The sequence below is a fragment of the Terrapene carolina genome, unplaced genomic scaffold (genome assembly GCF_002925995.2).
Source record: "Terrapene carolina triunguis isolate 2854851 unplaced genomic scaffold, T_m_triunguis-2.0 Scaffold247, whole genome shotgun sequence".
Taxonomy (NCBI): domain Eukaryota; kingdom Metazoa; phylum Chordata; order Testudines; family Emydidae; genus Terrapene; species Terrapene triunguis.
The window spans coordinates 171,704-186,915 of NW_020664598.1; the positions used below are offsets into that span (position 1 = coordinate 171,704).

The window sequence follows — 15,212 nt, forward strand, 5'->3', positions numbered from 1 at the left end:
CTACCCATTTCCAGGTTAGATGCACGGGTTCCTCCCAAGTCTTTCATTGTGTCCACCTGCTGCAGGTGGCCAGAGTCTCGCTTCCACTGCACTGAACACATCCCCCTCTCCTCAGAAGTACATTTACAATACAGAAGAGAAGCTTCTCACAATAGAGGGGAGAGGAGGAAGAACCAGGCATCCTTGGATGTCTGCACACCCCAGCAAGTGAGGCATCTCACTTCTTCTAGCCATCTCCTGTTTTGAGAGAGGCAGGTTTCCTGGGAAAGGAGACAGATGCATGCGGGGGGCTTTGCTGTGTCCAAGGTAGGTGTAAAACTGCACCTGTGTTTGCTCCTCTTTTCCGCAGGGCCAGTGATTTAGCCAAAGCCAGTTCATACTCCCTTGCTGCTACTGCTTAGTTAGCATTGTTCTTGGCCTCTCCACACTGAAGCCCACACTGCAAAATGCTTAACTAGGTTGAGTGTGTCTCAGGAGCCGTCTCCCAGGTTACAACGTGGCCCAGTTCCAATGAAGCTGAGGTGACAAGCCTCCAGCACTTCACTCGATTCCCTTACAAAGGGAAGAGCACCCAAGAAAAATGTAACATGCTCCTCCTTTATACCAACATGGGGAAACGCAGCAGCCCATTGCCTCTTTCCTTCTTACTTACGGTTGCCTCAGAGGAAGTTTAAAACCACTGTCTCAAACCATTTTCCTTCACTCAAAAATCAAGAAGCCATAATGTTTTAGTCCTACGTTAGTGATGCGCTCGCTCTGCTGGTCTAAGATTTCAGCCCTCCCCTCAAATTCATGGCAAAAGCCTCCGAGGGACAGTGCTCTGGCCCTGGAATGGAAAGCAATCAGGCAGGAAAACGCTGCTGCCGCTTTTGCTGTTCCACTTGTATTGTCACACTCAGTGTTTAAAGAGGGCGGGTGTTAGGCCACCCAACGCATGTATATTAGACACACATGAAGCCTAGAGATACACTGAACTGAGGGGGTGGTGGTGAGGACAGAAGTGTCTTTGGGGAGAAGGAACGTGAGCAGTTGGTGGGTGGGTTCCTTCTGTTAGTTGTTCTTTTTCTCAGCAGGAGGTGCATAAGGAGGCGGCTGGTCCTGCAAAGTGAGAAGAAACAGACATGGTGACTGATTCGATCTACAATCAGCAGTGTTGTGTGTAGCTGTTCAGCTTTCCGGGCACTCCCAGGCTTAGCTTATGCACCCAACCTTTGCCATCGGCTACAGCTTGAGAGATACTGAGCTGACAGTGACAGGGGCGGGGCCTATATGTTAGGCTACAGCTACCCCTGGGTGTTTCTTCCCAGTTTCAGTTACATCCCAGAACCTTTGCCAGTTCCCATAATGCTTCAAATGAGGCACCACACAAAAAAGATGAACACCAAAAGTGTCCCTTTAAAAGCCCATCAGGATGTGTGTACTTCATTAAGAGCAGCACTGTGACTGGATGTTGTTTTAATCCTCATCTTCCTCTCACCCTCCACAGTGACTGTGGTTCCTGTGGCAGTTTGTTAGGACAGATCTTGTCCGTCTCCCCTGGCCCAGAACAGTCTAAACCTGCATTATCCCTTCCCTTTAAGTTCCTATATCTGGCTACCCCCATTCTTGCAGAAGCTGAGAAATATATTGTTTCTGTACAGGAACAACTTTCGTGCAGGTCTTAGAGTTCCCTGCCTTCTTGATCAGAAAAATACTAAGACTGATTCCAGGAACAGTGATTAAGCATGAGTATTTTGATGAGCCTTCTTTGTAGGAAAGAGTGGCTAGATCATTTCTAAATAGCATAGTCGTGATCGTAAACCTCCTGCTTTGGGGAGCCAATTGCCTGTGGGGGTCAGAAAGAAATGAGACACCTAGACCCATCTAAGTTCAACTGATCTGGTGCATGTGGGTGGGTCCACTCTCCTCTTGAGGATCAAGCACTGCCCGCAGCTAGACTAGATGGGCAAAGAGCCTGCTTAGGTACACCCAGAAGCAGGATACTAGACTTGGTGCGCTGTGGCCCAGCATGGACTATGCGCTGTGACCTGAGCAGCTGCTGCAGTAGGATGACAAGCTGCCCAGGATTCAGCTGTAGCAGCTGAACAGCAAGCGCGTTAGTTCCACTTACCCCTTTGCCCTCCAGCCCAACAGACAACTCAATGTTGCTTACCATAGGCATATAGACATTGTGGGGATTGGCTGGGTTGTAATAGGCACTCGAAGCTGCTTCTGCTGCTTTACTGCCACCTACAGGGTAAGGCAAAAAACAAGTGTTCTTAAGTGTTACAAATAGTGAATTCAGCTTCCCAGCCCCCACCTAAAAGAGAGAATACCTGTTTTTAAGGTGGGCAAAACAGAGTCCCAGACAAGTTAACTGGCTTTCCTAAGGTCACAAAATAAGTCTGTAGCAGAGCAGGGAACAGAACCCACATCTCCCAGCTGTGCTTAAACCACCAGACAATGCTTCCTTGTTAACAGATATCCTGGGCTTTACAGCTCTCTGGGAGTAAGACAAGTCTCCCCTCACATCAGCTAGGTCACTCTTGATTTTAGCCTTAAGATAACCACGGCATAGTTGTGGACATTAGCCAGGCATAATGCTATACTATAAAACGATCTGGAACATTACATCTCCAATTCCAACGGATAGTATTCGGCAGCAGTTTGGCCTGTACCTGTGGTCATCAACACAGACCTCCTGTTCCAACCAAAAGGATCCCCAGGGAACACTTTCAGTAGGGTCTCCTTCCTGCTATAGCAGGTGGCTTCTGTGTGTCATACCTTTTAACACAGCTTTCTTAAGCAGACTCTAGAGACAAAAGGTGGCAAGAGGACCAGTTTGCAACATCAGAGCCAGCTCTCTTACTTTTACTTTGGGCCTGCTCATGAGAGCAAGGAACTTGCTCATGCTGGACAGAACCAGTACAGTGCTGGGAACTGCCATGTCATCCTCCCCCACCCACCACAAACTGCCTAGAAATGGGTATGTCATAACTATAAAGGGAAGGGTAACAGCCCTCCTGTGTACAATACTATAAAATCCCTCCTGGCCAGAGACACCAAAAACCTTTTACCTGTAAAGGGTTAAGAAGATCAGGTAACCTGGCTGACACCTGACCCAAAGGACCAATAAGGGGACAAGATACTTTCAAATCTTGGTGGGGGGGAAGGCTTTTGTTTGTGCTCTTTGTTTTGGGGGTTGTTCACTCTTGGGACTAAGAGGGACCGGACATCAATCCATGCTCTCCAAATCTTTCTGAACAAGTCTCTCATATTTCAAACTTGTCAGTAACAGCCAGGCAAGGCGTGTTAGGTTTATCTTTGTTTTCTCAACTTGTAAATGTTCCTTTTGCTAGAGGGTTTACCTCTGTTTGCTGTAACTTTGAACCTAAGGCTAGAGTGGGTTCCTCTGGGCTCTTTAAATCCGATTACTCTGTAAAGTTATTTTCCACCCTGATTTTACAGAGATGATTTTTACCTTTCTTTCTTTAATTAAAAACCTTCTTTTTAAGAACCTGATTGATTTTTCCTTGATTTAAGATCCAAGGGGGTTGGATCTGGACTCACCAGGAATTGGTGGGGGGAAAGGAGGGAGAATGGTTAATTTCTCCTTGTTTTAAGATCCAAGGGTTTGGGTCGGTGTTCACCAGGAAATTGGTGGAGAAGTCTCTCAAGGCTACCCAGGGAAGGATTATAGTACTTGGGAGGGAGATATTCTGGGGGGGAGAGGTAGACAGAGTTTCCCAAATAACTCAAATAATTTGGGTAGTGGCAGCAAAAGCAGATCTAAGCTGGTAGTTAAGCTTAGAGGTTTTCATGCAGGTCCCCACATCTGTACCCTAGAGTTCAGAGTGGGGAAGGAACCTTGACAGGGTGACTCAAAGAGCCTGTAACGAGAGAAATTCCATCATTCACATCTACACCAGAGACAATCCCTTTTGGAACTGCACCCTGAGAGTCCCTCCCGCTCCCTTACCTGGCATTCCAGGCTCCATGCAGGCTGTAGGGGCTGTGGGAGCTGAAGGTCCTGCAGTAGGAGGGCCAGGGTAGGGGGGAGGAGGAGCCATATACAGGGGGTTCATGTCAGGAGGAGGTGGGTACATGCCTGTAGAAAGGAGACACATTAAAAAGGTGCTTTAAACCATTCCTGTGGGACATATTGCAGGTCTAGTTTACAGGCCTGTTGCTTCTGTCCAGAGCGGATATACACAGATTAAGACAAGTCACCCAAGCTTAAACAGCAGCAGCTCCACAGCAGGATTTTATATGGCTGTAGCGCCTTTGACCCCAGAGGGCTTTGCAGACAACAATCACTCCCCGAATTTGCCTGCCATTCTCTGCCAGAAGGTGTTACCCAGCTTAGGATGTCGTATCCTTTATTACCTGTCCCACTGGATCTCTAGGGAGACGCAACGATACTCAAGCTGGATTTTACCAGGACACCCCAGTCCTTGCAAGGAAATGCTTCAGTGACCCGGAGGAGTCAGGGCCCTTATAAGACTAACAATGCTGCTCAGAGAGAATGGGCTGCTGCTATACAAGTCATCCCCCAGCTATGATGGACTCTTGTGTTCTTTACTCTGACACAGTCCTTTACAGCTCCCAGTACACACAGCACGTGCACTCTGCCTCTCACACAACACTGGTATGTTACAAGAGGTTGAAGCCCATCAGAAGGCTTTACCTGGAGGTGGTGCGTAAGGGTATCCCATGGGTTGTGGAGCTGGTCCATATCCATTCATTGGTGGGGGCACATAAGGGGAAGGTCCATTAGCTGGCTGGGGGGCATAGCCCCCTGGTGCAGGTGAATAACCTCCTGGAGCAGGGGTGTACCCCCCAAAGGCAGGCATATAGCCATAGCCAGTATTCTGGGCAGGAGCCCCTCTGGAAGCTAAAAAGAATTAAGTTTAGCAAGTCTGACTCAGCACACTGTCATGCAATTAAAATGGAGAAGCAAAGAAAAGGAAATAATGGTCACATTAATTTAGTCTGATCTGTCATTGCAACAGAGCTATGAGTCACTGGGTCCTGGAGCAATGGCTTTGCCTGAAACCCATCTAGCAATAATCTCTTCTTCTCCCATGTTCACACACTGCTGTGGTAGTTAGCTTTGCCAGCTTGGACGCTGGGGAGCAGGGTTGGACCCTGAGCTGGGAAAAGCTTATGGAGATGACTCAGATTAACCCGGCTCTGCAATATCTACACAGATACTAGCCACTAAAGCTCGCCAAAAACGTCTCCACCGAAGAATGTGGTTTCATTAAGGGAAAAACCCCACACATTTAAGAAGTTTTTCTGATCAGGAAAATCTATACAAGAAGTTTGTTTCCAGCCAAAATGAATTTTTTTGTTTAGATTTATCATCAATTTTTGGAAGCCAAAAAATAGGAAGTTTTCCTCCCTCCACTCCATTTTTAATACACTTTCTCCCCTTTGGGAAAATAGGGTTGGGTAAGCTAAGTGTGAGAGTAGTTCCCCCATACTAATGTCATGTTTTCCTACTTTTTCCAGTTGGAAGACAGAGGGGAAAAGATTTTTTTTTTTTTTTAAAAAGGGAATAGGGGGCTCATTCCAAGAATTGGGAATATTAAGTTTTTCAGTTTTCCAAAACCAGAGCATTAAGACCAACAATAGGGTGTAGAATGAAGACAAAAGTTCTCATGGAAAAGTCAATCTTTTTTGATTGAGAAGTTTAGAAGGGTTATTCCCCCTGCTCACCCCAAGGAGTTTACTGCAGCAAAAGCTAGTTTTCCAGCCAACTCTTCTAGCTAAAGAATAGTCACACCTCTGAAGGTCACTTACCATTAGTGGCAACCCTGAACATCAATTGTCCAAACTCAATGGCTCCTCCGCTGTTGAAGGTCATTTTAAAGGAAGCCTGCCCTTCCCAGCCCCCTAAAGGAGAAAGTGGGAATTACAAATGAAACCATTAAATATACTCTGAAAGATTAACACCAAGAAACTAGTTTGAAATTGGATACGGATTATTAGTTGATTTGTTTTCTAGAAGCTCCCAACTTAAACAAGAGACCAAACAGGGTTTGGACAACTACTGCAGACCTGCCAGCAGGACGGCACCACCAGCTTTCTTCGCACTGGTCACTCAGCCCACTTGTATACAAGATAATCTCAGGGAGACCAGGAGAGGGTTTATCTGGGTATTTCCTTATTTTTTTTAAAAGGAGAGTCTAAAATATGGACATGCAAGAGTTGCTGTAGATCTATATTTTCTGCTGGCAGGCTAACAGAGAATCCAATTATAAATACGATGTAGAAAGGACACATTTCATCCAGCGGGAGCCTGCCCACTGAATGGGAGCCCTTCCACCAAACTAAATGGACTTTGAATCAGGGCCTGAAACGGAAGCCAGGACTGGAATCAAATATTCCATCAGCAGACTCTTCACCCTCTTTGAAGCAGATCAGCTTAGATAAAGATTACCCAGTTTTAGGCCTAACGGGAGTTTTTAGAAATTCATTAGCACATGCTAAAACCCCAAGATAAGTCACCCAAACTGTACAAAAGGGTGGGTTTCCTTATTGGAGGACACGTGGATAAAGCAAATTGGGAGTTTTTAAAACAAGTTGTCAGATGGGAGATTAAAGTTTGAGTTTTAAAACGAAAAGCCCAGGTTCCAAAATCCCTTGTCTGATTAACTTCTGCCAAGAAAAGTTGTCCGGAGAGACTGTATGAGAAGTTTGGGGTTTTTCTGCACATTGTTAGAGGAGGAATAAAAAAAATAACCATCAGGCATATAAATTGAAAGGGAGTGGCTGGTTCCACAACACACTTAAACACTGCGTTGCTCAAATTTTATTCTTTCCTATTGTCTTATCAGTAGTAGTTAAGCTTGGGCAAGTTACCCAAAGAATCAGCAACCTACCGCTATACTTCCCATCATGAAGCAACACCCCAAGCCAGCAAGAAAGGCTGGGGTAGAAGGAAAGGATTTCAAGAAGCATGACAAATGAACTGGCATAGTAAAAAAGGTATCTGAGACCACTGCAGTGTACGTGCAGAATAGATTATGCAGAAAGCTCTAGCTACTCAAGAGCCAGAGTGACCCGGACATGAGTCACCATTACTATAGCAGAATCTCCACAAAGAGTGATTTTATTGCCAGGGAAAGGTGCTGGATTCACAGCCTGGAGACCTAGTCCTCACTAGAACAAATACAGAAGCAGCCAGCAGAGATGTAAGGTTTCCCAACACATCGCCCTCTCCTACCCAGGTGCCTCGACCCCAGAGGAGCTAGTACTATGACTGAGGGGAGTTGTCTCGGGCCCTTTTTTGTCCTGATTTTTTGTTCTGTAAGTGCCAACAATTAGTGCCAACTGTGACTGTTGTTTCTGAGATGACTACTAGGAACTAGAACAAGACCACCAAGTCATTTCAAACAGGGCATCACAAGTGTCAGATGGTAATTTTCAGCCACTACTAGCTTGGGGTCAAGTCTGAACCAGTGATATACAGAGATGCACACGCCCGCATTTCAGCGAAGAAAGGTCTGCTGATCTCCAGAGAAGCGTGCTCACTTTGTACAGTCGTGACTAGCAGCCAACAAGATCAACAGTTGAAGTTGGTGAACCCATCACTCGCCTACCCCCTCCAACTCCCTCTCAAACTGAGCCTAGGAAGCAACTAACACATGCAGAAATTCAAAGATCAAGTAATTTTCTTATAACATTTGGATCACGGTTACAAGTTTATACTGGACAAAAATATCCATTACGAGGCTTTTGGGGGGCTTTCCACTAAACTTAGGACATGCCTAAGTGGGGAAATTGACTGGCATATTTCACTATTGCTATGCCAGTCAATTTCTCATGTGGACAAGCCCTGGGCTAGAAATTCAGCAGAAGGGAAAAAGTACTTGGGAAGCTCAGTTAAGTGTGCTTGGAGCAGCAACGCATTAACACACACCTCCTGCCTCAGCCTGGATCACGCCTTTGATGTAATTGGCAGCGAAGACAGGCTGCTCAACAGAGCACCCTTTCACCAAGTAGAATGGCATCATGAAGGACATCATGGGGTCCTTGCCTTTAGACACAAAGATCATCTGCAAGATAGAGGGGACATTTTAAAGTTGTTAATTTACAATCAGTCTTTATACCTAGAGTGAAACAGGCAGTTTCAAGAGTGTTCAAAGCAGAGACTGCTTTAAAAAGCTGGTAAAGAGAAACTACAGCTCTGGAACAATTATACATGCAAATTCCTATTCTACAGCTACATAACAGTTTTCATCCTGAGAGATCCAAAAGAACTTTGACAATCACATATGTAGGGCTCCCACACCTGAAACATGTGTAACTTCCACAGTAGCGTGCAGTTGACACCATGTAAATTAAGAAATATTTTCTCCCTTTAAAACCTCAAATCACTGCACTATTTTTGTGCCACAGTCTGCAGCACTGCAGCTTGAAGTTCCACTGCACTGAAGTGGACCAGAAGTTCTGGACTGCTTAGATGTGTGGTCCTTCTGCTCAAATCTAGCAGCCTGTTTGAATAGTAACTTAGCAGTTACTATGATCATTCTTAAATAAGGAAAACCAAAGGCAGGGGATAGAAGAGCAGAGCCCTGGCCTAACATTCCCTCTCTCATTAAAAAGAGATAAAGTCACAGGCTATGTGTAACTCACTGCAGCGTACAGGAAAGCTGCCGCCTTGCATCTTTCACAGCTATTACACCCTTCCGGGATCTAACTCATTGGTGTGTCCAGTGCTTTGGCAGATTCAGTGCATCATATCTAGTTAAAGCTAAAGTCAAAACAGGACACTCAAACCAAATGAGCAGTGTCCATCTACAGACTTACAAACCAAAAGCTGTGAATTCAGACCAGCTTAGTTCGTTTGGTGACTGTCTCTAGAGAAGCACCGGCTAAGTGAAGAATTCTAGAGTGCTGCTGGCACTCGAAGACTGGATACAGCCCAAAGGGATGAGGAATACTTGTGGGCATGCAAAATTTTGTATGAGCCACATCAGAAGCCACAGGACTGAAGACAGGAAAGATTTACTGTCCATCCCTCAAGCCAGTACAGAACTGACCCCTTTAGGAGGTTCTCCAGGGCTTTCCTAGTCCAGTTTTTTGGACTACACTGAAGTTTCCCCTAGTCCTTTGTACTTGCACTCATCAAAACACTTGCAGAAGCATCATAGTCCCCTTCAGTAATCCCTGGAACAGCAGGAGAGGGTTTTTTGCCCCCAGCTTTCAAATGTTTACTAAGAAGGGGTTTGTTTCAATCAGGTTAGTCCACTGTGCCTGTATGATAAGCCGTAACAGGTCAAAGCCTATGCCCATTTGCGTGGATCTAGAGTACATTATAAGTCAACTCCTGTTCCCGTTTAAAAGGCTACATACAGCAGCAGCCATGAGAACTGAGAAGCCAAGTTAAACAGTGGTTGACGTTCAGGACAGAGACTTTGGATGTGCGTATGGAGGGTTTTTGGCTGGCTGGTTGGCTCTCTCTCTCTCCCCCCCCCCAGCAAGGATTTTGAAGGAGACTTTCAAAGGAAATAGTGGAAGCCCCACTGACTGACACTGAAAACAGGACAATGTAAAAGACACATGAAAACATGCTGTAGAGAACAATCTGGCACCGGCCCTAGCTGGGAAAGAGGACTGTGGAGAATAGGACAAGCATGACCCATTTCCACCACCCTCTCCCATCTTGAATTTCTAGCCTCCTCATAACTAGGAGATTTAGCCAATCATTTACAAGCCTCCAGGACTAGAAGCCTGTGGGAGAATGCTGCTGGCTCAAGACTTACCCTATAGGGGGTGAGGTATACCATTCCCTTCTTGGTGCCTTTGAAGATTTCAGCCTTGTCAGACACATCGCTGAAGGAAAGCTCCACATCTTTACAATGCTTAAGAATACTGCAGGAGGAGGAAGAGACAGACATCAGGGATGCATAGTATCAAACAGTCCTAAAGCATGTGCAATCAACATACGTTAGTTGGCATGCCAAGGAACAGGTCATTTCCCTAAAAGACTCAGTTCAGATATGGATCCCACCTTCTCTCTCTGCGTATGCATGCACCGTTTACGCTACTCTCTCAATAAGTAGAGCACCCAACCCTACTCTGCCAAGGGAAGCCTCTAGCCTCGGGACAGTTTGTTTCTCCCTGCATTTCCAAAGCCATTTGAGACAGTTGTTGGGGAAACCGTTCATTTCTCATTGAAAGAGATTCAGTACAAAAGGTCACAGCACAGAATAAGCACAACTAACTGCAATATTTCTTTCTGGAATAAGCGCGTTGCTTCAGAGTAAGTCCCTGTCTGACTAGTCCAGTTTCTGTATGTTGATGCTACACAGGAAAGCATAACCCCAGTAATGCAACCCCAGTTGTGTCAACTGTACTAAAGACGACGCTTCTTCATAGCTAGGCTACCTACAGATGTGGTCACTATTTCCTGTAAATGACCGAGGACTATCAGCAAAGATTAGTGATAAAGAGCAATGCATCCAGGGATAGGAGAACTGGGGAAACACTGTTCCTAGTGGTGGGGTTTAAACTTTTTCAATGATCTAGAACAGGGAGCCAACACGTTAGTGAAGTTTGCTACAGACACTACCCCGTGAACACTAGCAATGACAGGAAATAATATAGAGGGACTTAGGGATAACAAATGAGAGTAGAAAAAGTCAATTTGGGAAAACGTGGGGGAAGTGATCCAAAACAGACAATCAAAGAGAAGCGGAAATACTGAAAGACTTAGGGAGTGACAAGTTTGCAGTGTATTATGCCAGCAAACAAACAAAAAATGCACTGCAATCCTGAGCAGTGTACAGAGGCATCATAGATGAGGTGGCTACATAGGGCTTGATGAAACCATATTTCAAATGCTCCATTCAGTTTTAGGGACCCTGCTATAGAAATATGGGCAAATTAGAAAACAGCAAAATTATTGAAAGGGAAGAATTAAAGGGACTTGCTTCTGAAGTAAACAACTGAAAGCTGGATAACATTTAGTGGAACTATTTAAGGGAGACACAGGATAACAATCCACAAGTACCTGAAAGGTGTAGCTGTCAAGGACTGAGGGAAATGTAGGGTATTACTGAAAATGCAATACTCTAGTCACACTCCTGCAAGGCTGGGAGGGACAGACTGAATGACCTAATACAGGGGTAGCCAACCTGAGCCTGAAAAGGAGCCAGAATTTACCAATGTACATTGCCAAAGAGCCACAGTAATACATCAGCAACCTTCCCTCCCCCCCATCAGCTCCCCAGCACCTCCTGCCTGCCCACAGTCCCCACCAATCAGCACCTACTCCCACCACAATCAGCTGTTTCAGTGCGCAGGATGCTATGGGGGGAGGGAGGGCTGTGAGGGCATGCAAGGCTCAGGGGAAGGGGCAGGGCCTTGGGGCAAGGGGTGGAGTGGGGGCAGGGCTTGGGGCAGAGCAGGGGGTTGAGCAGTGAGCACCCTCCAGCACATTGGAAAGTTAGCATCTATAGCTCCAGCCCTGGAATCAGTGCCTAGGTAAGGAGCCGCATATGGCTCCAGAGCCACAGGCCTAATAGGTTCTCTCCAATTCTCAGATGCTATGGGGAGACATTTCTTCTTAACTAGGGCAATTGCTCATCTCTAATCCAGTTCTGAATCCCACCAAACTCTTTGCCTCAGCAATATTCTATGGCAGCAAATTTCATAGGTCACTTTTACATTGTATAAAAATAACTCATGTATCCAATTTAAAATGTGCCTTTTTAAAGAGCTTTTTTTAATCATACTTTATACGTATGTAGGTAAAACAGCACTTAATACTTTTAGTATATCAGTGCAGTGGTAATTACACTAAACCTACTGAACAATTTTACTTATAAATATAGGACTGTCACAGGGAGGGCTGGCCCCTTAAGGCAAATTGGCTTCACCCCACCTGTGACTAAGCTTTATCCCAGGTAATGGGTTTGAGGTCAGAGATCAAGTGATTCTGGCAAGTCACCTGGCTCTTAGTTAAGAGGTCAACAAGTAGCAGATATGGGGAAGGATCTGGAAAGGGGCCAGGACCTGGTTTATTTAATTTATGTTGGAGTTTTTGGGTTTTGAGATGTAAACCCATCCCTGAAGAAGACTGAAATTCTGCTGCTGTTGGGAATTTATATACTGTCCAGCAAGATGGCCTAGCAGCTTACAAGGAAAACTACAGCTGGTCATATAACATTTGCCAAATATTACTTGACAAGTTTTAAAGTTTTGAGCTTCATAATATTACTTATTCATTTATTTTTCTGTTATTCACCCAGCTTAAAGGACAATTTAGTAATCTAGAAGGCAGTTTTCTTTCCCACACTTCTCCATTCAATGTCTTGTGTCTGTCCAGGATCTCAGAGCTACCTTCACACAATTTAAGCAGATTGCCTCCTGACTTGCAGATCAGGTCCAGCACTAGTGGCAGTACCATCCCAAGACACCCGGTTTGGATTTCATAAGTGAAGTTACTTCCTGCTACAAGGAGGTGAGGAGTTTGCTCTGCTCAAACCCACCCCCTTCCCCATCTTCAGAGACAGCATTTTGCTAGTTCCACCCTTGCCCTACTTATTAGTTACTGTTTTGTCACCTACATTGCAAGGAACTGAACTTGTGATTGACTTTGGTGGTACTGATTAGGGTACATCTCCCCAACAGGGATAGGCCAACATACAATCATATTTGAAAGCAGACTGCTCACATACAACCATTTTGCCCAGAGGCTGTTGACTTTTCACCAGTGATGCTGTTTGAAATACAAGTAAATAAATACCAAGCTTGAATAGTGAAACTAGGCTGACCAGTTTCATGATTTTTAGCCAGGTTTACTTCCTTTTTCATGCACTAACCCAGTGCAGCTGTTTCGGGGCAGCCAGGGAACCAAACAAACCCCATGAGTCCATTGTTTTTAAATGGCACAAAATCATTCTATTTGTTTCAAGTTTGGTAAAACTCCCTCTTTAAAAAAAAAAAAAAAAAAAATCAATAAAGGGCCTGAATTAGCATGACTATGTGCCTTTAGATTATACCAGCAGCCCAGACATTGACCATCCGTCAGGGTGCTCTTAGGGCCAAGCCACAGCCTCAAGCTCCAAGACCATTTTGGATAACACAGGAAGCACCACCATGGCCACTCCGGCCTATGGGCTCATTCCCAAACTCTGAAATCTTCCATCTTTTCAGATTGCAGATTATCCAGGAGGGAAACGGGGCAGTTGCAATGGTTGTTCTAGGTCTGAAACGACCAACTGCCAATGACATCTATACTAGATAAACAGAAAGAAGGAGAGAGAAAAAACGTTCAGTAGCTTGGGAAAGCCCAAGCACGAACAACAGGTTGAATAAACAATCTAATACTACTACCATGGGTGCAGCTTAATGCAAAAGATTAATGTCTGTAAAGGTGCTGCTTTATTTTGATGGTTCACCAGTTGTGAATAATTGTGCCAAACCTTAATACAGAATTAGACCAGGAAAACACAGGGCTTGTCCAAATCACTCCTCTCCAGCTCACTATTTACCAGAAGAGAGATGAGAAGTGGTCTAGATGTATCTTTAGGGATACCAAAATAGCAGTATTCCTGTAGTCTCCTTAAGAGGTACACTAATGAAGTGAGGAGGCCCAGAGTTTGAACTGATTTTGGTGGTGGGCTGTTTTGGGCATAGTCCCATAAGAATACTATGGAATCTTTAATGGCCATGAGCAGTCAGACTCAGAATTACATCTCATCTGGAAAAAGCAAAATAGGAGCTAGAAAGTCAGTACCTCCTGTACCTACCTCAGTTGTTTAAAGCTAGTGCATATTTGTGGACAGGGAGAATTAGGTCTCAAACTAGAGGTACGTTTAATATTTAAGAGTATGTTTATTGGAGTAATTTACTGCAGGTCTATTCAGAAAGTGACTACTTCCCTGTTTGCAACCTCAGCACACACCCAAACCCATGCAGATGTTGCTAATGACCTAGTATTGTACACACTGCTAATGAAAGTGCAGGTAATGCCTTGTGATGGAGCTCAGACACTAATCTGCTGACAAGCTGCAGCTCATGTGACTACAGATTCACGCCTATGCATTTCCTCTGGGGTTGTCACGCCCATTATTAGTGAGCAACAGCTTTCAGAAAAAACAAACTGCCCTGCTGCCAACTTGGGAGCTGGTCAGAGAGCACAGGAAAAAACTGATGCCGAAGTCAAGGAAACAGTCTGTAGAGAAGAAAAGCTCCTTAAAGAGAGTGGGCTAAAGGAAGCTGGGTTTATCCGGGCAATGATCTAATCACTGCTTATCTCCCAGCGGCCTCTGGGCAGTTCCCCCAAAGAGCTTGACAGTGCTACGCACCCCGCCCCCTCAGTCTCCCCTCCGCTCACTGCCCGACACACCCACTTTTCCCACCAACTTTTTAATTACTCGGCAGTCAGTGACCGATGGCACCTGGGTCAGGCCTGAAGCTACCGGGATCGGGTTTGAAGAACTGAAGTTAGATACGGATTAATCCGCAACAGCAAGTATCCCGGGCAGGGCTGCCTCAGCCGGGCCAAAGGGCGAGACCCGAGCGGCAGGGCAGCCCTCCTTCCCCGTCCCTCCGCTCCCCGGGCCGGGGCCTCCGCGGCGCCCACAACGTAAACAAACGAAGCGCCTCAACTCCTGCGCCGGGGGCGGGCCGGGAAAAGCCCAGCCCGGGGCGGCCGAGCAGGGGACATCGGATCCTCCCGGGCTGGGGCCAGTGGCCGGACCAGGCGGGCCGCTGCGCGGGGGCCGGGCGAAGCGCGCTGCGGCCAGGGCAGGCGCAGGGGGCTCGGAGAGGGCGGCCGGGCCGGGGATCTGGTTCGGCTCGGGCCGGACCCGCCTCAGTCTCGGAGGGGAGGGGAGGGGCCGCGCCCCACCCGGCACGCGCGGGTCCCCCCGCGCCCCGGTACCTCTCCCCGGGGGGGACAGTGACCCCGCCGCCCTGCGAGTGGTTCCTGTTCAGCGCCATCTTCCCGGCCAATGGCAGCAAGCGCCCCCCCCTCCCCGCCTTATGCCGCGGCCCCGCCCCGTGACCTCATCGCGCACAGCCCCGCCCGCGGCTCTATCCCGAGTCCCCGCGGGCGGGGGTAGTCGCGTGGCTGGGTAGCTAGAGCGCCAGGCAGACGCGGGGCTGGCCAGATGGGGCGGTGTTGGAGAGATGGACAGACAGAGGGGCGGAGGGAGGGATGGACAGACAGAAGGATGGGACGGACGGGCAGACAGAGGGGCGGAGGGAGGGAT

At 46.7% G+C, this 15,212-nt stretch overlaps 1 protein-coding gene across 1 annotated transcript; it reads right to left on the reverse strand.

Moving 5' to 3' along the window:
• Nucleotides 1-52: 52 nt before the first annotated feature.
• Nucleotides 53-14,963, reverse strand: WBP2NL (WBP2 N-terminal like). Its single transcript, XM_024197717.3, has 8 exons — nucleotides 14,882-14,963; nucleotides 9,753-9,861; nucleotides 7,907-8,042; nucleotides 5,785-5,877; nucleotides 4,667-4,873; nucleotides 3,959-4,087; nucleotides 2,153-2,229; nucleotides 53-1,098 (listed from the first exon to the last, which is right to left on the reverse strand). Exons 1-8 carry the CDS (start codon nucleotides 14,938-14,940, stop codon nucleotides 1,051-1,053), a joined length of 858 nt encoding a protein of 285 aa, XP_024053485.2. The 5' UTR covers nucleotides 14,941-14,963; the 3' UTR covers nucleotides 53-1,050.
• Between the last annotated feature and the right edge of the window lie 249 nt (nucleotides 14,964-15,212).

Bases quoted from the DNA above. Each gene is read 5' to 3' on its own strand.
- WBP2NL (XM_024197717.3), bottom strand. From the start codon at position 14,940: ATGGCGCTGAACAGGAACCACTCGCAGGGCGGCGGGGTCACTGTCCCC. The intron at 4,874-5,784 runs GTAAGTGACCTT...AATTCTTTTTAG, and splicing joins GTTCAGGGTTGCCACTAATG to CTTCCAGAGGGGCTCCTGCC. The intron at 4,088-4,666 runs GTAAAGCCTTCT...TCCTTTCTACAG, and splicing joins CCCTTACGCACCACCTCCAG to GCATGTACCCACCTCCTCCT.